The sequence below is a fragment of the Astyanax mexicanus genome, chromosome 12 (genome assembly GCF_023375975.1).
Source record: "Astyanax mexicanus isolate ESR-SI-001 chromosome 12, AstMex3_surface, whole genome shotgun sequence".
Taxonomy (NCBI): Eukaryota; Metazoa; Chordata; class Actinopteri; order Characiformes; family Acestrorhamphidae; genus Astyanax; species Astyanax mexicanus.
Genome location: NC_064419.1, coordinates 22,828,175 through 22,851,823, shown reverse-complemented (window position 1 = coordinate 22,851,823; position 23,649 = coordinate 22,828,175). Strand labels below are relative to the sequence as shown.

General features: G+C 38.0%; 1 protein-coding gene across 3 annotated transcripts in view; it reads right to left on the bottom strand.

Moving 5' to 3' along the window:
- Positions 1-23,649, bottom strand: part of vps13a (vacuolar protein sorting 13 homolog A) — a 77,475-nt gene that overhangs the window by 43,693 nt on the left and 10,133 nt on the right. Inside the window, exons 8-36 of one of the 3 annotated variants that reach the window (XM_007260133.4) lie at positions 23,095-23,154; positions 22,133-22,213; positions 21,694-21,751; positions 21,444-21,571; positions 21,212-21,318; positions 20,187-20,358; positions 18,480-18,542; positions 18,232-18,364; positions 18,008-18,108; positions 16,625-16,767; positions 16,337-16,535; positions 15,134-15,248; positions 14,272-14,408; positions 14,021-14,153; positions 12,820-12,937; positions 12,587-12,731; positions 10,907-10,991; positions 10,628-10,803; positions 9,452-9,608; positions 9,281-9,360; positions 9,100-9,159; positions 7,786-7,978; positions 6,644-6,760; positions 6,372-6,475; positions 3,177-3,344; positions 2,505-2,812; positions 1,286-1,433; positions 1,024-1,165; positions 153-280 (exon numbers count right to left, since the gene is read on the bottom strand). In XM_007260133.4, coding sequence (XP_007260195.3) covers positions 153-280; positions 1,024-1,165; positions 1,286-1,433; positions 2,505-2,812; positions 3,177-3,344; positions 6,372-6,475; positions 6,644-6,760; positions 7,786-7,978; positions 9,100-9,159; positions 9,281-9,360; positions 9,452-9,608; positions 10,628-10,803; positions 10,907-10,991; positions 12,587-12,731; positions 12,820-12,937; positions 14,021-14,153; positions 14,272-14,408; positions 15,134-15,248; positions 16,337-16,535; positions 16,625-16,767; positions 18,008-18,108; positions 18,232-18,364; positions 18,480-18,542; positions 20,187-20,358; positions 21,212-21,318; positions 21,444-21,571; positions 21,694-21,751; positions 22,133-22,213; positions 23,095-23,154 — 3,759 coding nt within the window. The remainder of the gene's footprint in view (positions 1-152; positions 281-1,023; positions 1,166-1,285; positions 1,434-2,504; positions 2,813-3,176; positions 3,345-6,371; positions 6,476-6,643; positions 6,761-7,785; positions 7,979-9,099; positions 9,160-9,280; positions 9,361-9,451; positions 9,609-10,627; positions 10,804-10,906; positions 10,992-12,586; positions 12,732-12,819; positions 12,938-14,020; positions 14,154-14,271; positions 14,409-15,133; positions 15,249-16,336; positions 16,536-16,624; positions 16,768-18,007; positions 18,109-18,231; positions 18,365-18,479; positions 18,543-20,186; positions 20,359-21,211; positions 21,319-21,443; positions 21,572-21,693; positions 21,752-22,132; positions 22,214-23,094; positions 23,155-23,649) is intronic. The other 2 variants (XM_007260135.4, XM_007260138.4) reach the window with 2 other exon arrangements.

Sequence of the window (23,649 nt, the reverse complement as noted above, 5' to 3'; positions counted from 1 at the left end):
CACAAAGACACACAGAAAGAAAGAGAGACAGAGAGAGAGAGAGAGAAAGAGAGACAAAGAGACAAAATGTAATTTACAGTCTAGTAGTCTAGCCAAAAAAACTCATAGATGAAAAAACTCATCTACTTATTTTCATTTTCTACTCATGTTACCTCACTCCCGCTTGAGTTGTACAAGACCAGGGTCATGGAGTCGAACTTAAAGTGGAGTTTGAGAGTGCTCTTTAGTTTGGCAGCCTTCTGGCCCTCCACCACCGCTGCTGTTACTACCGTGGTCCCTGCTGATGATACATAATAACAATACATTACTTATTACACAGCACATAGTGACTATAATATTACAATTAATAATACAACCTAAAAGCAGAAAAGGATGGGAGTTTGAAAAAAAAAAGAAAAAAAAGAAACAATGCAGTGTTTTACATTTACCTTGACGATGTTTTGTATGCTCAACTTAATTTTATTTGCGAATGTAATGTACATTTTAGAAAGTTCCAGATGTAATTTTGTCCCATTTTTCTTGAACCTTCGTCTTTTGCAGCTATGCTTCTTCAATGTGTGCAGTGTGTGGTTTCGCATTGTTTCGCTGAAAAAAGCATGGACATGCTGGGTTTCTTAGGGCACAGGCAGCTGATGGGGATTCAAACTAGAGATCTCCTGTTCATAGTGGCAGCGCTTTAGACCGCTGGACCACTCAGCTCCTTGGAACTGACCTTTTTAACTACAATGCTGTATTGTTAGAATGAGGAGCTTGCGTGTGTGCACTGCACAGGCCATTGCTGCATTATTGTAAAATTATTATTAATTTTATGATTACCCTGTAATTTGTAACTTTGCGTATTTTGGCTGTAAATAGGCCAAAACCCTGTGGTTGAATTTTGTCGTATTTTGGCTGAAAACCCTGTGTCGTTTTATTATTTGCATTTTTATGTTTGTTGCAAAACACACCTATTAAAACTAATTGCAAATAATAATTTGCAGTTAAATGTGAGTGTATGTGTGTGTGTGTGTATACACTACGTACCTCCAGATCCCTGAGACTCTTTGGTGGAGGATGTTTCTGCTTTATCAGAGCCTTTTGGGGCGGGAACGGCATCAGACGTCTCAGACAGGTTCTCACTCAGAGTCCTCAAAACCACAATCATGTCTTCCTGACTGAGAATCAGCTACAGAACACACCCACACACAAGTTAAATACATGATAAAAGTGTCTAATCTACTTTTAAAAATACGCCATTCCAAATCATACAATATTTCAGACTTACATAAAAATACACACTACTTACACTCATGGGTTTGAGGTGTGCATTGATCTGAATGTCTGGGAGGCTGTGGTACCAGGAGGCAGAGAGATTGCGCTTGATTGACAGATCCATGTTTACAGGCTTCAGTAACTGAATCTCAGTCTGGAACTTTTCATCCTTGAAGGTGGTTCTATAAGGATGAAAAATATAGGAATTAGAAACATCAGACATGTTTACTTTCATTTTAAGCACTAGTGCTGGGTATCACCACTGATTTACAGAATCCATTCAATTCGCATTCACAATGTCCCTATTTCCCCCATCGTTCCAGAAAACAGTTCTATTATTTATATCCTGCACATGCCTGGCATTAGGGAGTCCTATTCTATTTTTAATACTTCTATGGATACTAGAAAATAAAATAAAATACTAGAGTGTAAAATACCTCAATGCACTCATTAGATTGGGTGTCCACAAACATTTGAACATAGTTTGACCAATGTCACACAAAACTCTTGTATCTCTCAAATAAGAACATAAGTAAAAGACAAACCTTTCAATGGAGTTTAAAATCTAATTCTCAGTCATTTTGGAGTATACCTATTGGTCCATTTATAATTAACATTTTGAGACGATGTTTAAAAAAATCCCCCCCAAAAAAGCCAAATTCACACAAATGGAAAACGATAATGTTTTTTTTTTAATGGTCAACAATGCAAAATACAAAACTTAAAATTGTTCTCCTTAATGTGATTTTAAGTCAGCTGAACAAGAATAGATAAATTGTACCATAAACTCTAGCAAAATAATTGCCTATATAATAATATTTTTACGTTTCTTGTTGGTGTAATTAAATCATTTGGGTTTGCAAAATCTAAAAAAACTAATTTTATTTTAACCTTTGTTGAGGCCAAGCCAACTACTCTGCACATGCTCAGTTTGACTCTTTAGCTGAACGGGGTCTACTGAGCAGGGGGTTTCAACTAATGTTGGTCATGCTATTCGAATATTAGGCGATATCAGTGTGCTGTCATTCCCCACAGGCTGCTGCCTTCTTTTGGGATTCACATATGTGTTAATTAATTCAAAATGTAAAAGTTTGTTTTGGCCTCAAAACTCAAAAAGTTTGTGCCTTAAAATTTTGCCATGACATTTTACATTTTCTAAACTTTTTCACTTTTACAGTGAACAAACAAACCACCCAAAAATATCATGATCACACCGTCTATATGAATCATAGTCAGTTAATGCAAACACCCACCTGTACATCTTCAGATCGCTCAGCGCCACACTCATGACATCCAGAATAGGAGGGATTTTAGTGTGCGACGGTGAGGGGACGATTTCAAAGTGGTTCTTCACGGTCACTAAACCCAGGTCAGCCACAATAACATTGGTAGAAATGGAGGATTGTGGGAGAAAAACAACGGGTGCTTTGATGTCCACGTCCAGCGAGATACGTGTGCTTTTCTCAGCCAGTTCCAGAACACCCGTCGCTGCTTTTTCTGCAGCCTGAACCGTCACCTCGGCTAGAGCCTCTTTAGCCTCCTGGAAGTTATTAATGAAGGCCTGAGAGAGAGAGACAAGATAAATCAATCAACCAATAAATATAAAAATACATTAATAAATAGGGTTTAGGTTTACTGAGATATATATTGTGTATTCAGAATTCTGTGAGAAAAAAAATATATATATTATTTTCATTCATATTGCCCAACCCTAATCTAGATCACCACCTACTGTTGAAGCCAGATGTACTGTTGCTATTATAACATCATTAGACAGCTCAACACAATTTGAGGAGAACCCAAACAACCAATTCTGCGTACAGTAGCCATCAGATGTCTGGGCTACCTCTGTCCTTCGGAGTCTACATGGATGGCTGTGCATCACCAGGGATCAAACAATAAGAGGTGAGTGTTAACACACTCACCAACACTGAGGAGACGAACTTGTTGAGGAAGATGACTTGAATGCAGCCCACGGTCAGAGTGACACTGGTGTCCACTATTTGCATGTCCATGTAGGCGTCTCCCTCCGTAGCGTCCACGTAGTTCACCATACGGAAATCAAACACCTCCTTATCTGCTATGGACACCGCCTGAATATGACAGGATTAACATCACATTAATTTACTGCTACATTCACTGATATGGAGAAAAGCAATAATATAGTGTACTGTTGATTTCACTGAATTACAAACGTGATTTGGAACTGTCTTGCCTTTTTTATGTGAAATTATACCCTCAATCTAGTAGAGAATATTAGCCCACCCAGTCACTAGAACTTCAGCTAACAGACGCCAAGTTTAGTAATAATGTGCAATACCTCTCTTGCTGGATTTTTTGTAGACTGGATCGTGCCTGTCTGTCTGTCTTTTTCTACCTACCTGTGTGTCTGTCTGTCTGTCCCTACCTGCCTGCCTGCCTGCCTACCTGTCTCTACATACCTACCTACCTACCTTCCTACCTGTCTGTCTGTCCCTACCTACCTACCTGTCTGTCTGTCCCTACCTACCTACCTGTCTGTCTGTCTGTCCCTACCTACCTACCTGTCTGTCTGTCTGTCTGTCTGTCCCTACCTACCTGTCTGTCTCTACCTAAACCACGTGCCATAATTTTAAATTAGGTTCAGTAATAATGCGCAAAACCTCTCCTGCTGGAATTTTAGTATATTTTATTATTAGGGTTTAAGCACCGAAGGTGCGTAGAACCCTATTTTTTTTGCTAAGATTTTTCTTAATATTATTCTTTTTCCTCTGAAAAAGCATATCTACAGCCTAAACCGTAACTCGTAGAGATATGAAACTTGGTAGGTAGATGTAGGATCAGTGCATCTCGGCGGACAACAAAAATGGCACCGATTGGTCAAGTGGTGGCGCTATAAACAAGGAAAGTAAATTTTTCACTTTTTCCCCAATAACTCCAGAACCATAAGAGCTACATTCAAAATTCTTTTTTGCTGGATTCCTTGGGTCAATACAACCTACCTTTCCAATTTGGACCATGCACTTCCATCTATATAGATTTTTTGCTAATTTGCATAATATGCAAAACATACTTTTGCGAACTAGTCCTAGGAATTTTGACCAATCCTGGCATGTTTGGTATGAAAATACTCGTGAGAGCATGGCCTTCAATATTCATCAAAAAAATGTTGAAATTTGTAAATAATATGGCCGCCATATGCAAATTAGTCCTTCCGGATATATGCCCCATTCACTCCAACAGTTAAATTTGGAGCACTGTTTCTCAGCAACCGTGCAACCTAGCAAGCTGAAACTTTGCATGCAGAATCTATCATACAGCCTCTAAAGGATGTTCAAAGGGCAACTTAATCAACCAACATGGCTGAACACCATCAGCCAATCAGCATTCAGCAGGCATTTTGGCAGGCTGAATGTTGCCCAATCTGGATGATATTATGTTCAGGTGGAGACATTGTAGTGACCTGCAAAGTGCTGAAACAATCCGCCCACTGGGGGGCGCTGTTCCAAAAAAACGAGTATATGTCAATCATACTGTAATATTTTGACATCTAATTGTTTTTGGCATAGAAAGTACAGTGGCTCTGACAAATCTGTCAATACAACTATGTTTATAAAGTGCTTTGTTTATTCATAATTGCTAATTGTTTGAAAATAGCTATATTGAAACTACTCTCTGGATATTTGGCCTATCACCTCCATTTCAGTCTTGTTGCACACTGTAGAGTCTCTAGGTAAATATTCATTAAAAACATTTGTGAAAATTTCACATACAATAGTGTGCAGGCATCCAGCAATCTGAGCGTCCTTGGAATTTCTAACCTAAATTGCTGTAACTCTGCAGTATTTGCTGTAATCTCACAATGTTAAAGACCTCTGTACAATATCACTCTGATGAAGCACCATTTAATTCAGAACTAGAATTAGAATAACTTTGTAATTACATGTCATATCAGAACATTCACTCCTTTGTGCCTCTGCTCGACATTAATAACAGGTAAAAGACTTTTGATAATTTCTAAATGTGACAGAGTGTCTCCAATTGTGTTAGACCTTCTTACACATCACCATCCTATGCTCTAGTAGGCACCATTGTGCTAGTTGGTGCTTGATGAAGCGCCATTTAATTCAGAACTAGATTTAGAATAACTTTGTAATTACATGTCATGTCAGACAATGCACTCCTGTGTTAATTTAAACTTGTTTGGTCAAACATTTCAGCTTGTTCTGCAAAGGTTAAAAGGTCAATCTGAACACCACTTTGTGAACATTCTGGTTGAAGCCACCTGATCAATACCAATAACATGTCGACGCCTTTTGACTAGTTTTAACTCACTTGATGAATATCCTACAAACTCCAATAGATTTACATGTGAATTTAAGCACTGATCATGTTGATAGGCCTCTGCTCAACATTAATAACAGGTGAAAATGTTTTAATAATCTCTAAATGTGGCAGGGCATCTCCAATCATATTAGACCTTCTTACACATCACCATTCAATGCTCTAGTAAGCACCATTGTGCCAGTTGGTGCTTGAACCCGATGATTGCCGCTTGCGGCTATATTTATTTATTTTATTTCTGTCTGTCTATCCCTACCAACCTACCTACCTACCTGTCTATCTGTCCCTACATACCTACCTGTTGGTCTGTCTCTACCTACCTGTCTGTCTGTCCCTACCTACCTGTCTGTCTCTACCTAAACCATGTGCCATAATTTAAAATTAGGTTCAGTAATAATGCGCAATACCTCTCCTGCAGGAATTTTAGTATATTTTATTATTATTATATATATTTTTTTCCTCTCTGTCCCTACCAACCTACCTACCTACCTACATGTCGGTCTGTCTCTACCAACCTACCTACCTACCTACATGTCGGTCTGTCTCTACCAACCTACCTGTCGGTCTGTCTGTCCCTACCTACCCGACTGTCTATCTGTCCCTACCTACCTGTTGGTCTGTCTCTACCTACCTACCTGTCTGTCTGTCTGTCCCTACCTACCCGACTGTCTGTCTGTACCTACCTACCTACCTGTCTGTCTCTATCTACCTACCTACGGCAAAGCAGCATGACTCAGGATTCAAATATATCAAGTCTTTTAAAGAAATAAACATATTTAAAAAACTGATGTCTCTACCTTTTTGTACAGAGCATCTTTATCACAGTCCAGAATCACAATTTTCTTCAGATTGGCCCAAATCTCTACAGATTTCTTCTTCATCTGCACTTCAGACACTAGACCTGAGAGAAGAAAGAAAAGCATTCAGACATTTCCAGACCAGAGAAAAAACAGGGTTTACCTACATCAAAGACCATTATGTATACCAGGATGAACTACTGAAGTAAGAGGTTTGCTTATTGCTTGTTATACAAGTGTGTTGATCGTTACACTGAAAGAAAAACACTTACCTTCTATACTTATTTCAGAAATTCGTGCTTTCTCTCCTCTGATAAAAACCTTCAGACATGACAGATCTGCTCTGATATCCAGGTTCACCACATCCTCATACTTGGACTTCTTTGAAACTGTGGGGAGGCGGAGGAATAAAGAGATGGTGGATAAAATAAGATACATGAAGAGATAAATAACACAAGTGTCATATTAGTGTAACATCCTGCCTCAATCTATACTTCAGTCCTTTTACTTTAGATGTTGTTTCTGTATCTTTCAGTCTGTCCACAAATTCAAATGTATTGGATTAAGTTATTTTACATTCACCTTTATATGCTGTATTTGGACAGTGCAGTGGTCTTCCGAAAGCGAAAGTTAATAGAGAGCGTAACTGACGTGTGTTTCCACACAAATACACATTTTATCTCTTGACTTTAATTTGACGCAAACAAAGTAAAACAACTTAAACCCACAGACATGAGTTCATCTTATGTCCCATTTTTCTTTGAATATGAACATCTTAATTCAGGCTCAAGACTAAGGCTAAGAAATTAAAATAAATTTGTTGCTGTGCAAACATAAAATTAATACACATTTAAAGAAAGCATTAAAATAAAATAATATATATATGACTTTGCTCAAAGCCATTTAGGAGGCATTTGGCTTCTACAGAATGAATGAAATATATGCATTTCTTTAAAATAAATATGGTAAAAGGCTGTGACTATTTAAAAAAAAAAGCGCCCTCTAAAGCAAAACACAGAGAAAAGTAACAAAGAGAGAGAGCATGAGAATAAGAGGGAGAGAAAAAGAGCGAGAGAAGGCAAGCAAGAGTGGGAGACAGAGAGAGAGAAAGTGAAATGCAATCACAGTGATAGAGCAGCACTTTAATAATGTATTTTAATAAATGGACTGGCTTTAGAGTGAGACTGAACCGGACACTGTAAGTAGCTTCTCTGTGGAGTTTCTACATTACCTGCCCTGCTGAAACAGAGCATTAGAGATATTAGAGACAGAAGATTCTTATCTGTCAGAGGAGCGTCCTCTCTGTGCTCTTTCTCCATGAAACAGTCTGCTCTTTCTTTCAGTTTTTCACACTCATATTGAGCGTGTGTGATGGGGAAAAAGTGTTCTGTACTAAATGTAAATGCAACATTACTGGATCTCTTGACAACGGCGTGCTCATCTTTCTTCTCCTCTTCTCCGTCTTCCTCTCCTTCATCCTCCAGTGGTGGGGAAGGCTGCTCGCTCGGCGGCTGCTTCTTAGGAGGAGGCAGGAGGCTGTTCAGGAAGTTCATGGAGTTGAGGAGAGCTTCAGTGTGCAGGTGAATGTCCAGCGAGGAGAAATTCACCTGTGTTAAAAATAATCAGGTCAGTTGTGAGACACGATTTAATAATGTAGTATAAATGTGATATAATGTATAATATTGTCATCAACCTCATTCTTTACACACAGCACTGCGTGTGAGTAAAGAATGCTTCAGTTTTGTATTTTTAACTGTTCTGTACTATAAAATAGTAAGTGTTTCATTTTGGCTGGGATGAAAAAAAGCTCAGATATTTAAAAAGCCAATATTCCACCCTGTTAATTTCTCCTCAGAATAAAATCTTTACTTAAAATGATCTTTTTATCGTTGGATTGTGGAAAGAAAAAAACAATTGCTTTTATTTTATCAGCGTTTTTATTTTGTTTTTACCTATAAGAAGATATAATAATAATAATAATAATAATAATAATAATAACAAAAATAAAAATAATCTTGTGATTTTACTGTAGTATCTTGTATCATGTGATTTCACTGTATTTATCATTTCAATGTTTTCTTACTTTACTAAATACTAACAAATAAATTCTTACTAATGATGCTTTTATTTACAATTATAATTATATTTATTTATAATTTATATATATTTTTTAAACTTCTGTATGTATTTTTGAGGGAAAGTCCTGTATATAAGCCCTTATGGGCTTCCTCACTTTCCCTGCACATGTTTTATTCTCACTATTGTGATGTGCATCATAGTTTGCTACTTTCTTTCACATATATGTGTGCAAAAAAAAAATATATATATATATATAAAAATATATATATTTTAATTATAAATTATTTTAATTATAAATTCTTTTAACAATAAGAGGTTAGGATATGCAATGTGGCACAATTGAAACTCACCCAAAACCTTGCACAAATCACATTGAAAAGGTGTTTTTTTTTGCTGTGATAGCTAGCTGGAGTTGAGAGAAAAAAAAAAGTCTGATGCAGATTGAGGTCCGCAGACAGAGTAAGTGTAAATAATGGGGGTCTGACACCTCCACTTAATCAAAACTCGCCCAAAACCATCTAAAAATCACACTGAAATAATTATTAGTTATTAGTTAGTTATTTCCCAAATAACAAACACAGGTGCAGGTGCTCACGTTACCTGCACACAGATGTAAGTGTACTTCAAAGTGGTTTATTAGTAGACTTGCCTTTATGAGCTGTTCTGTGTTTTTATACGCCGATTTGAAATCTGGAGCATTCTTGTCCGCCTGAAAAAACATATAAAAAATTCAAATAAAAACAATACACAGATTAAGGCTAATAAATCCAACATTCAATTCACTTATTTCTATAACCTAGTAAACCTGTACAGCACCAGCAGCAGCTCACCTTCACATATTCTAGTGTGAGCAGATCATCCTCTGTGTTGTCTAATGTGGTGATGAGGTGAACCTTCCTCCCATCTCCATCTTTAAACATACAAAATCATTTAAAACATTTTGCTAAACAGTCTAGACTCTTCAATCTAAGATTTTCATGTGTGTATTTGTTAAGATGTACCCTGGTATTCGGAGCACTCCAGGCAGATTTCACGCAGGAAGGTGTATGAGCTCATATCAAAGGTACGAAGTTTGAGCTCTGTCCCGAGACCCTCGATCTCCAGATGCAGAACTGGAACTTCTTGTCCTGCTGAAAGGCGCAGGAGCTGGATGGACAGCTGCAGTAAAAGAGGGAGAAAAAGAGAAAAAATTAAACTATATACATGTAAAATTTCTGAAAAAATTGTGAAAAAAAAAAAAAAAAAAAAACTGTAGAAACCTGGATGTAAACTACTGAGACTTCCCCTCATGCAGACACGACTAAAGCACAAAGAAGTTTAATTAACTACAAATAATACAATATATTAAATAGCTTTCTACGGGTATATGATTATTAATGAAGTGAGTTACACTATTTGTTTATGAAATCAAATCATATATCATGTTTTCAAAAAAAAAAAAAAAAAAAAAGTGCAATTACATATTTTGCCAGAACTCCTGCAAAAGACCAGGTCTTCCCATTTGTTCAGTTCTGTGCCTCTTTAGTCTGCAAGGTTTCCGTTTTATAACATCATGGTGGTTGACATGGGGGTTGCTAAGTGGTTGCCCTGCTGTTTCTAGAAATATGCTTTGGTGTTGCCAGGTAGTTAATTTGATATTCAAGGGAACTCGCTATGGTGTTTTATAGTGGTTGCTATGATGTTGCAAGGTGGTTGCTAAGGGGTTGGTAGATAGTCAGTGAATCTGAACGGGGGGTGGACAAACTAATTCTGTCTGTAATGTACCGTGGAAAAAACTGACTTTGTTAACTTCCAATAGAAGTCAATGTAAAATGAGTTAATTTCAGGTTATTTTGAAATCAACTGATGCAGTGTAAGGGACAGTTAATGTGTTCAAAAGTCAGTTGTAGACTGACCACACATTTATGATCACGTTTTTTAAGTGGTTGCTATAGTACAACATGTGGTTTTCTAGGTGTTACTAGTGTGTTCATATCACTTGTAGAAAAAAATATTTTCTGTAAGTAGCCAAACACAACCTTCTAAAACAGTACCAGGGGTGTTAGAGCAGAAGAAAAAATATTTTGTGCACAAGAGATGCAATACCATGTACAAGAGAGAGAGAGCATTCTGTAACATCTGGAGAAGTCAAGAATAATTATGCTGATATAGTAATTTTGCATTAAGACACTTCAGACCTTGCTAATTTCAAAGTTCATCAGGAACTCGGTCATGTTCTTCTTGGGGTCCTGCTTCACCATGGATCTTCTCTTAACGGAGGCCGATCGCTCCAAAGCACCTGGGCTGGCCTCAAAGAACGGCAGATCCTCAATAGGAGAGCTGGGAGCATCGAAGAACAAGTCTTCCTCTGAGCCTGTGAACACACACACAAACACACAATACCGTATGTGTCACTCGACTCTCTAAAATTAAGATATCATGTGGACTAAATGAGTGTTTGTGTATCTGTGTCTAACCTGAATCAAAGATTATTGAGGAGCGCAGGTCCGTCATGGCTGGTCTCCTGGGGGTGAGCTGAGGGGTGTCCCTCTGTTTCAGCACCTAAACACACAGAAACCATCATTAAGACCACCCAGATTAATGTGAATAACATCCAGTATCCAAAAAAAGCAACACATGTCTAGGAAGTATGTAATATAGTAACTAACAAACCAGCTATTACAGTTAACACGCCAATTTCAGGAGAAATGGACCAACGTAAGGACCTAACAGACTTTGTTGGTGGTAAATTCTCAAGACCAGACGACTGGCCAAGAACATCTCCAAAATGGCCAGGTTTGAGGGGTGCTCATAATGAGCGGAGGTGGGTAATCAACAACAGTGGTCTAAGGAAAGGACAAATCAATGACTAGTGAAGGGACATGGGCATCCAGAGCTCATCAAAGTATGAGGGCAACCAAAACAGTCTGGGTGGAACTAACAGAAAGGCTACTGGTGCAAGAGAAAGACTGCATAACAAAGCATCCCCTGCTGCACTGAGGAGTCATGTTTATCCTTTCCATTACTTGGATGGATGGGTGCTTATGCACCATTCACCATTGGGATTCACTGGATTACGGTCAGATCTGACTGCTCTGAAAGTAACTTGCTAAGTGGGAGAAGTTATAGAAGTGGATTAATGAGCAAAACTTGCCGGTTCTTAACCTGAACCCAAAACAACATAATTGAAGTTGCCATAGCCATGGCTGCCAACCACTCTCACTCCTTAGGCCCAATCCCATTTCATCTCCTGGCCCTACCCCTTTCCCCTACCCCTCTGTTTGCGTGCGCACGCCAAGGGGTAAGGGTGTCCCGATTCTTGTTAGTCTGGAGGGGTTTGTTACCCCTTTAAACAGAGATTTTTCAGAGGCACACTTCAAATAAAAAAATAGCACAATATTACCATAGATTAATGTGTAGTTTTGTTTGTCATAACAAACTTAAAAAAAGATAGTTAGTAGTTCTAGCCAACTCTCCCCTTCCACCTTAAATGGTGCAATAGATGGCATGGGCTTCTGTATTTAAGGCGAAACAGAAAATAAAAAAAAATTAAAGCTAATCAAAGCTAATTTCAGATCCACATCGAAGAGGAATTAAAGAATGGACAATAATAATTTATTTCTGCACCCTTTCCCCCCTTTCCGAAGACATACAATAAAGCCCTAAAGTTAACTAGTTAAGCAGCAGCTACGTTACTGAACTTTAGCGATCCTGATAATGTATTGGCTGCTGGAAGAGTTGTCCCAATTCTTAGGGGGAGGATTTCACCCACTCGAAAAGAACTCGAAAAGAATGGACAGGTGTAAATGGTATGGTTAAAGGGGTGAAATGGGATTGGGCCTTAGTGTGTGTATGTGTGTGTTCCCTGCAGGAATAAGTTAAAGACAGAGGTCAAATTCCTTTAGCTGCAACACAAAAAAGTGCCACAGGGTATCATCAACGGTCTTGCAGTGCATATATTATCACATTAGGCAGTAGGGAAGTAGGGAAGTATTTTTGTCTAATCAGCATACAGGCATGTGAGCTCATCAACCACATTCCCACACATGCATTCCTTCATACTTACTCCTTCAAGCAGCATTAATCTTAAAAGACTACACTGGAACTGAACTGTAGGTGTGTCTAAAGCAAGCAAGCAAACACACACACACACCTACCTTAGGTGTGACTTGCGTTGCAGCAGTCCGGGGTGGAGGGCGGCTCTCAGGAAGTGGAATGCTGTCAATCAGCTCCAGAACTCCGCGCACTTTGTCATCTGAGATCCGCAGAGAGAGCAAGGGAAGTTCTCCCGACATCTTGAACCTAATCAGAACAGAAATCATGCAAATAAATAAATTCATACAGATAAATCTCACTACAGCTCACGCAATGTTCACACCAGCACACTCACTTTGGCATCCTTGAGTCAGTGACCACCATGGCTCTGCTAAAAACCACCTTTAGGTCCACTGGTTCCAGAATGTGGAGAGCTGACTGTCGCTCCTTCCGAGCCTTCTTCCAGTCGCCATCTAATAGAGAGTTTATATATTGATGAGTCGTATTATTTTTTTTATTTTATTTTAATTAAATCTGTTCTTTCAAATATATATGACACATATATGTACTAATATTACAAAATAACAACATATCAATAACATACGTGTATTTATTGAGAATGAGATACCAAGGCTTAATATTAAAAACAAAGACATGCACAATTGGATTATAAGGCGCATTTTAACAGACACTATAAGTAACTTAGAATTCAGCAGGTCTCGCCACTGGGTGGTGGAGTAGCTAAATAAGTTAAGTAAAGCTAAGCTAAGTGAACAAAACTGTACTTCTTCAAACGAGAATGACGAGTCAAACGAGCGCTGGATGTTTGTTTACAGAGATTTCTCTCCTGAAAACTGTTTATTAGGGCGAGTAAAGCACTTCCATTTATTTACAGTGAGCTCAGATTCCTGAATTTCTCCAGCACTAAGGCTGGAGCACTAGCGCTTAGGTGCTAGCACCACCTGACAGCAGGCTACAGTCCAATTTACTCACTTCTGAACGCAGAAAGAGCTAGCATGGTTAGCAGCTAATGTTATTGCTGTTCCAGCAGGCTATAGGCTGATAATACTCACCTTTGAATGGCGAACGAGCTAGAGCTTAGCGTAATAGAATGCTTAGTGGCTAATGCTAATACTGCTCCAGTCTCTTTGCTGGAGAGCTAAACTGAAGCTCCTGTATATCTCTGTACTTCAGTGAAGTGGCTTTATTGCTCCTTAATACCTGACTGGTAAAATTCATACTTAAGGAGCACCGATTAAAGAGGCGCACTGACAACTTTTGGGAAAATGAAAGGATTTTAAGTGCACCATATTGTGCGAAAAACACAGAATGTGGATATATTTTAACTAGATTTTGTTCACAATCTTTACTTTAACTTGTCCCAACTGACAAGATCTGATTTTACATTACACTAAAAAAGCACATAGAATAACAATTAAATCTTTTTGACTTGACAACACATAATCAAAGTTTTACTTCCTGTAATTCTGACCAGGAATTTTAAGGAACAATGCAGTGCAACAGTAGACAGTCAGACATGCTCTCCGGGTCTGTACCTGGTTTCGTGTATAAGAACTGAAGGCTGCTGAGTTGGACGTCGAAGCTGTCGTAGGCTCGAGACATGATGTCCTCTATAGTGCTGCTTCCCGCTAAAAGCTGCGGCAAATTAGCTTTGCTCTGACTGGACATCTATACAAGAAACACAGACTTATTTATTTCTGTTTTTGTAAATGAACAGGTTCCAGTTCTTACAGTCTTCATAATGAATCATAGATAAAACCACAAACACACAGTCATGCCACTTCACCTGAAAATGACCCAAATCCAGAATAGCCAGGTTGTGACTGGGGTCGTAGAAGCCCATTTGCGGAACGATCACGTAGGAGGCCATGAGATTGATATTCAGATCCAGAACCTTCTGTGTCTCAATGATGTACATGAGACCTGAAATAAAATCACATAAATGACAAAATGTCTTCGGACCATTTTCTAAAAAAGTATAATTTATCATTTAGGAAAAGAAAATCAACAGTAGCCAGACTCTTACAGGAGAACTCCAGTATGAATGCTATGCCCCTGTTGCCTGCACTGTAAGCATGTTGGGATAATCAGGTGAAAATGCTGTATGTTAGATACTAACGGACCGCGTCTACATTGCCGCGTGTAGGCGTGTCCATGACGTTTTTGCATTCAAATGAAGCAACAGATGTAGTTAGTCATAAGATTTTACATTTTTAGTAAACCTCACTGTGATCTATAGTTGTATAAATCCATATTCCGCCATTTTTAGTCTCTCTTCTGTGTTTGAAAGATGCCTGCTCTGTGTGTGTGATGCTCGTCTGTGTGTGGCGTGGCAGCCTGCTGTTCTCCGATTGGCTGGACGCAGCGCGGCGGCCGGATTCATTTGAATAAAAATGAGATCTGCTCAACTTTCGTGCCGGAGGGCGGGGCTGCGCTCAACGTTGGGGCTTAAGTGCCAGTGGACGTGCACCGTAAGGGTGATTAGAGCTGGGCTATTTGACAAAAGTTCCTATTATTATTATCTTTCACTAAAACCAAGTCCATTTTACATCAGATTTCTCATTTTTACCAAGATGGGTATTTATAGTTTACATCAGATATTTTTGGCATAATACAACAAAGATTACCAACAATGCACATGCACACACCTGTTGATGTTCGGTCTCTGAACTGCTCCAGCTTCATGCGGGTGGCGTTGGTCAGCTCGTCAAGCTGCAGGTCATTTGGAGGCATGAAGAATGCAGACAAGCTGTTCACAGTAGTCTACATATAAAACACACAAACAGAATAGGACTGCAGTCACTGAAAGGAAGCCCTGTAAGTTCAAGAAAATGTTGGTACACTAATAAATAAAGAAGCTTTTAGGGTTCAAAGACCTCTCTGATAAGAATGGGTAAATGCACAGAGCATGTGGAGAAGTACTTTTAAATGTACAGTATTTTTCACACTAAAATGCGCACTATCATTACACGTCTGTTTTCTGATCTATTTTTAAACATAAGGCACACTGGATTATAAGGCACATTATGTGACACTAGTAAGGAACAGGGGTGTTGCCATGTTATCTATGGCGTCACATCAATGTCAAAACTCGGGGATGCAAAAATACCAGGTGAAAAAAATTAACCAGTGTGTTTTAACATTTTGCGTGTGTAAATTAACTTCTTGCGAGCGCAAATGTGAAGCTCACGGGCAAAAAAATGACCTGCGGCTTTTTGTTTTTGCTTGAGCGAGGCTTTTGCACTCGAGTCTTAAAAAGGGGTGGTTTTGTCAGTTTGGGGGCGAGGTCATCACCACTTTTAAAACTGCGCACTTTTGACCAGTCATTTTGTCATCCCCTTAGCTTTTTATTTTTATTTATTTATTTATTTTTTTTCCATTTTATTATTTTTTTTCCCCATTTTCTCCCCAATTTACACAGCCAATTACCCAAACCACTCACTAGGACTCCCCATATCACTAGTAATGCCCCAACACACCAGGGGGGTGAAGACTAACTCATGCGTCTGCCGATACATGTGAAGCCAGCCACCGCTCCTTTTCGAGCTGCTGCTGATGCACATGGTACATCAGCTCACAAAAGCTGTGATGTCGACATCACTCTAGGAGTGATGTGGGGAGAGAGCGCCATCTACCCACCCAAAGGGAGCAGGGCCAATTTTGCTCCCTCTGAGCGCCAGCAGAGGCAAAGCTGCATGAGCTGGGGTTCGAACAAGCGACCTCCTGCTCATAGTGGCAGCGCATTAGACCGCTGCGCCTGTCATCCCCTTAGTGTTGAAGGAAACGATGGATAAGCAGATGTCCCAATACTTTTGCCCATCTGTTGTCCAATATGGATAATACAGACTCACTGCATCATAGATGATCTCCAGCGGCTGTGACTCCACATGCAGTCTCTGGTCAGCCTTGGCGTCTAATGGATTGGTCTCGAACATCAGGCTGAGCAGAGGCTTGTTCTCCTCCACCACTCGGCGGGACGACAGCAGCATAGGGGCCACATTGCTTCGAGGAAGGCCGGTCACCTCGAACGTTGACAGCTGAGCAATGATCCTGCAACACAACCAACAGGAGATCAATCTATATAACAAATCACATCTTTGTTATATTAAATGACAGCACAGAAGAAAAGCAGACTGTACTTTATAGCTTGTGCTGAAGGTCTCTGGGTGAGCGTGGCGCTGAGGCCGATAACAGACAGTCTGATGATCTCTGGTTTCTCCCGGCTCTCTTTAATGGACACGGACATGCTCACCAACTGGAAACGAACCTTCATGTCTTCAAACTGCAAAATATAACACATCACAATCAGCCATAGGCAGCACATATAGCTTTAATGTGCAAGATGGAAAAAAAAAAACATTTTTCACATTTTCCTTGTGTGTAAATGCAATTCAACACGTAAGCATGAAATTATGGATATAAAACTATATTGTTATTCGATGTATGTTATACCAAACGGAGTACCTTAGCAACCACTTGGCAACACACTTATAACCATATGAGGCACCTTAGTAATTAAAGGAATGGCCTAAACCCCACCAACAGTGACTCTCTAGAAATCACAAGGCAACTCCCTATAAACCACTCTGGAAACTGGAAATATTTGAGCAAAACTGTGCCGGACTGAGGTGCACAGCTTTCCACAGGCTGTCTGCTGCTGCATTTACAAACACACGTCCAACCATGTGGAGGCCATGCAGTTACCTCGTGTCATCTAGGATACCATAGCAACCATCTATCAACACAATAGCTACCACCATGTATACCAAAGCAACCAAAGCGTGCTGCGTCATTTGCGTAGCGTGCTGCGTCATTTGCGCAGCGCGCTGCGTCATTTGCGTAGTGCGCTGCGTCATATGCGTAGCGCGTGCGTCATTTGCGTAGCGTGCTGCACCATATGCTCGAGACCATGACATAATTTCGATCAATTTCAATAAAATATTGAAATCGTGACACCCCTATTCCATACGCTGCTAAGCATTTCTAATGTTTAACCTGTAAACAGTGGTTCATACTTTCAACCAACTAATGTTTTATTTTTTAGAAAGACTTTTTATTACTGAACATTTCATATGTTTAATATTTAAATCACTTATCAACTAGTAACTAGAATCAAGCAAAAGAAACCAAATGTGTGTAAATAAGAGAAATAACCTGCTTTAAGAGCCACTCTAAACTAATAGAAACCAAAACTACACTGTTGTGTGGAGCTCTCAGGCTAATGTTACAGAAACTAAAACTAAACTAGAAACTAATCCTTTTCCCTTTTCTTCTCATTTTAATATCTTTTTTTTTTTAAATGTACAAATGTGCTCAAAATAAGGAGAGATTTTTTTTTTTTCCAAAATAGGAAACACTAAGATTTGCAGAGCACGTACCACGTTCTGGGTATTTTTATTTTTCCAAAACTTATCCAGGCCTGGAAATTGCTATTTTCAAATTCAGTTACTTTTCCAGGTTTTTCATGACCTTACGAACCCTGTAACACTGTGAAGGACTCAATGTAAATGATGGGCACGTACACTTTTTGGCAGGTTAGGATTGACAGCTGTCTCACTGTATCCGATGGCAGTGTAGAGTTTGGCTTTCTCTGCTGGAGTCATCAGGGTGTCAAAACCTGAAGCTGGGCAAAAAAAAAATCTAAATTAACAAAAAAAATATAGGATATAGATATAGGTTTTAAGTTTAGAGTTTAGACCAATAATATGCTTTACTGCGTTTTAAATTAGCATAAACTGTTGAGCACCTCCCGGTTTGGCCTCTTTGGCCGGTGTGCTGCCATCTCCAGACCAGTTCCACATCCAGCCAAACCAGCCCTGAGACTGCTCCTCCTCCATTTTCACTCCAGGCCGGTAGATCCGCAGCCCTGCTTTAGAGGCCTAATGGGAGAAATTCCAGCAATTACACCACATTATACTCAGTTAATGAAAGGAAAGTTTGCAGCATTCAGACTGTATACTGTATTATACACATGCTCTGTAATCTGTGCTTCACCTCCATCTCAGCCTGCTGTCTCGCCAGAGTGATGTTGAAAATATCCAGAGTTTTCTCTGTGTCCTGCAAATGAATTTAAACAGAAGCTTTAAAAAAAAAAAAAAAAAAAAAAAAAAAAAGTCTAATCTGACAAAGCCTCCCGAGGGGCACTTAAATAATGCTATTTTACTACCAACAGATATTCCATTTCCAAATTTAGGAGCCAGAAATGGAAAAACCATTATTTTACTATAATAATAAAATATTAAGTTAGAGACTCTTTTCCAACTCCATGTTATTAGGTCCGATTATGTGATTCAAGACAGGACAGGACAAGTATATACAGCACCATACTTGTGCTTGTGGGCAATGAACACACGCATACACACTAATGAGCACCCTAGAAGGAGTAATGCCGGGATCAGACTACTATTTTTTGGATTTTATCACCTAGTTTGACATGCTCCACAACCTGCGACCTGACTCTGACCAATAGAAAGACAGAGCATTCTGTGGAGCACAGATATAAACATGAGAAAAGAAAGCGGGGCGGTGCTCCTGCAGTTCACTGGACCAGAGAAACTAATAATAATCATCTAATAAACTACTTCATCCATGAGATATTCTGTTTACATTCACTGAAACCTAAGTAGACATATTACCATACCTCACATTCTCTCTGGAGTACACAAAGCATGTAAATCAATTTGGGTCACCCAGGAATTAACCCACAGTGGCTTTCCCCTCTTTTTTTTTTTTTTTTAGCACAGAAGGGCTTCCATCACGCAAAAGCGCTTCTGTAGCCATGACTGTCAGATTCTATGCTTCTCCGCCGCAACGACCTACGAGCTCACGCAAGGACGTGGGCGAAGATTGGTCGGTGACTAACGTGTAGTGTTGCCAGTCCCCAAAAAAACAGACACAAAACGAAAATAATTGCCTAATCTGACATAGTGAACATCGTGAGGGACAAAAATGTTGTGCAGTCTGAGCTTGGCATAAGGGTTGATGGCCTGGTACTCTAAACCCTGAGCTACTACTGCTCCAGTGGATTCAGGCTCCCATACAACTTTTGGTCACACAACAGCTATTTCACAGAAACATTTACCATGAAATGAAAGGATTACATTAGTCTTATGTCATGATAATACAAATAGCAGCACCCAAAAAAACACATGGGGTACCACAGCAACCACAGTGCACTTATGGATCAGAATACAGATATTCAGGTATGCAGTTTCATAATAATAATAATTTCTACATTTCTAGTACTATATAGCTAAACTTTTATTAGGTGGTTTTGGTATACTAAGTAAATGGAGCAAAAAAAAAAATAAAAAAATAAAATAAAATAGAATACTATATATATATATATATATATATATATATATATATATATATATATATATATATATATATATATATATATATATATATATATATTTAACACACTTTAAAAATTATAAAAAAATTATTTAACAAATTATTTAACAAACTTTATTCATTATATTATGGTGCTTTATATATTTATCCTTAAATATTTTACATGTCTTTAATATCTGCATAAATTGTTACCTCCATTTTCTTATTATTTACAGCATTTTATTTTCCTTTAATGTATTATTAGCAATATTATTCTTGTGCGTTTGTGTTTCTTCTAACACATAGTCCATCCTTCACTTTATACCTTTACACCAGCTAATACTTTTCTTCCAGGCCTGTATTTACCTCTAGCTTCTTTAACACAACCTCTGTTGGCTTCTTGCTGGTGATTTTGGTTTTATAGAGTTCCTTGTACTGCTTCGCCAGTTGCCGATGGTGACGGATGTGCTGCCAAGACCACATGTGCAAGCGGGGTTTTACATTGACTTCTAAGACGCCTGAGATGACATATCTCCACCTGAAAACAAATAAACACATCAGATCTCCACTGTGGTCCCAACAACAATGGTCCTGTCTTATATGAAAGGTCTATCACTAATGTGTTGGTATTAAAGATATATTAATCATTTAGATAATAGTAAGGTCAATAAAAAAAATCTGTCATAGTTACATTTTGTGTCTTTTTGCTATTTTTATTTTTTTATCCAGAAGCAAATCCTGCAATAGTTGTTTAATATTTTATCAAAATTTCATGATGAAAGAAACAAAACAAATGCAGGTGCATCGAATTATAAGGTGCACTATTAACGTCTATTTTCATAAATAAGGCACATCGGATTATAAGGTGCATTTTAAGAGACACTATAAGTAACTTCTAATTCAGCAGTTCGCTGAATTAACAGCAACGCTGTGTTGTGGTGGTTAAATAAAGGTAAGTTAAGTAAACAAAACTGTAATTATAAAATAAAGACTTTCTTCAAACGAGCACTGGGTGTAAATCTACACAGATTTTTCTTCTGAAAACTGCTTATTTGTGTGAATAAAGCACTTTCTTTTATTCACAGTAAGCTTAGATCCCGAATTTCTGGAGCATTAGCATAAGTGGCTAACTGCTAGCTAGCTGGCTTTACTTCTCCTTCAACCTGACTGGTAAAATTTATACATAAGGCACAATGGTTTAAAAGGCACACTGATAATTTTGGGTAAAATTAAAGGATTTTAAGTGCGCCTTATAATGCGAAAATACAGTAATAAAATGTTTTTTTTGGACTTCCATTGGAAGCTAGAACTTTTGATATATAATTTAAAATTGATACAATTATCAGGACTTAATATGACCGTTAGTTCAAGTGAAGGAACTTTATTCTCACCAGTTGTAAGCATTGTTGTGGACAGGCACACATGGGCGATATTTCCTGTATGGAAGATTACGGGACATCATATCCACAGAGCCCAAAAGCTCCAGAATGCTGACATACTGTAAAAGAAAAAAAGAAAAACAGAGGTTGTTTAACTCTTTAATAAATGTCATTTCATTTAACTGATCTGAACTAAATCTATCTATATTTTACTGATGTTATCTTGTCTCTATCTTGGCCTCACCTGTGGTCTGCTGAGCTCCACCGCCACCTCCGGCAGGTTAACCACCAGATCCACCTTCGGCGAGGAGAAATCCACGTCTGAGCGAGGGTTCATACGCAGCTTGGCGTTGGCGGATATCGGACGGAAAACTTTAAATAACAAAATAATATTCATCAGTGCATTTAAATTAGTTAAACGTTAGTATATGGTAATGTAGAATTTTAATAAAAGACATATTAGAACATAGATGGCTGTAGATGTAATCACTCACTAAAATTATAGTCATGAGGAATGGAATTCTGGATAGCCACGTTCTGTTGTAGACGTCGCTACAAAAAAAAAACATAATGAAAATTAACTAGTAACAATATCACAATTACACAATTACATTATCGACATATACAATATAAGTGCAGGACCTCAATCATTTTGATGACCTCGATAAAGTGCATTATGTTTTTATGTTTTTCTTAAACATCATGGGAGCCCTTTAATGTGAATAAGCCAGTATGCATATTTTATTAGATATATTTATTTTGGAAATTAATCGCAAAGTCTGAATATGAATAATTTAAAGACCATTGCTCTTTAAAAACGTGTAACTGGAAAACTTCTGCGACAATATATCTTTCAAACATAAACAGTTATCATGATAATGACAATAATTAATAATTAGGTCTGGGATCTCTTTTATATGAATAGTTTCTTACCAGGGCCTCAGGAGGCGTGTGATTGGAGTACAGTTCGGAGTTCACGTTCCAGTAGGCAAACAGATTGTCCAGACGAACAAGCTAAATGAAGCACAGCATGTTTCTTTTATTAACGCCAGATAATGCAGATTTAATATAATTAATAATGATCAGTTAAGATAAGATAAGATAAGAAAGGAGAAGTAATCAGCATGCAGTGACAGAACAAGGCTTTTCTATTTTAGTATTTTGAGTTGGTTTCTCCACCAAAACAGGAATAGAACAACAGATTGGTTTATTGGCTATTGTTCTTTCGCACCTACACATTCAAGCATTTGACTTTTTCCTCATCTTCTGTTTTTTCTCTACATTTAAAAACAGTCTGACCATTTTGATCCTACTGATACTGATATTGTTTTTTAAAGCCTTGCATTGGATAAATAGGATTTTGGATTTAGAATTTGGGATTTTAAGATTTTTATGTGGTGGATATTAAACACTTTCTGAGTTGTGAAATGAAAAAAAAAGAAACAAATACAACCAATCTGTTTAGTGAATAAAAAAAATATTATGAACTACATAGCCGGAATTTATATCAAAATATGCTTCCTAATTTGGTCAACATAATTCTGATACCAATATAAACAGTATAAAAGCCACTGTCTGTCATGTATACAATCTGTGAAGCAGTAAAGCTACCAGGATGCAGAAGCCTATGGTTTTATCCACTATGTGCTCAGCTTGAATGACAGCAATGAACTGTAATGAACATTTCTCAGCGATGGATACTGTAAATAGTTTCTTAAAATTCTAAAATTAGTCTAAAGAATAATTATGACTAGTTTGATGTACCTTTACCTGTCTAAACTGCTAACTGTTCTTTTTTTTTAGCAAGATTACTCACTGATAGTTGAGGATACTGTGCAATTTAGGTAGGGTTGGGTCTGCTGATTCAGTCAAAGAAAAAAAAAAAAACACTTTACCTTAAAAAACAATTTGGCTTTCTCATCCAGAAGACAGGGTTTCCAGTTTGCATCAGCAGTCTGAATGTATGAAACAGTGCAAAACCACAGTCAGAAACTGAAGTAACTCATAGTTGAAAAACAAGATGAAAAACATGCAGTAATAACATTCATACAACTAGTGGTTCACAATTACAAAAATAAATTGTTAAAAACTTATATTATACAGCTCTGGAAAAAACTAAGTTTCTGAATCAGTTTCTCTGACTTTGCTATTTATAGATATAAGTTAGAGTAAAATGAACATTGTTGTTTTATTCTATAAACTACAGACAACATTTCTTCCAAATTCTGCATAAAAATAGTGTCATTTAGAGCATTTATTTACAGAAAATGACAAATGGCTGAAATAACAAAAAAGATGCAAAGAAAACAAGTCCATATTCATGAAGCTTTAGGAGTTCAGAAATCAATATTTGGTGGAATAACCTTGTTTTTTTAATCACAGTTTTCATGCATCTTGGCATGTTCTTCTCCTCCAGTCTTACACACTGCTTTTGGATAATTTTATGCCAC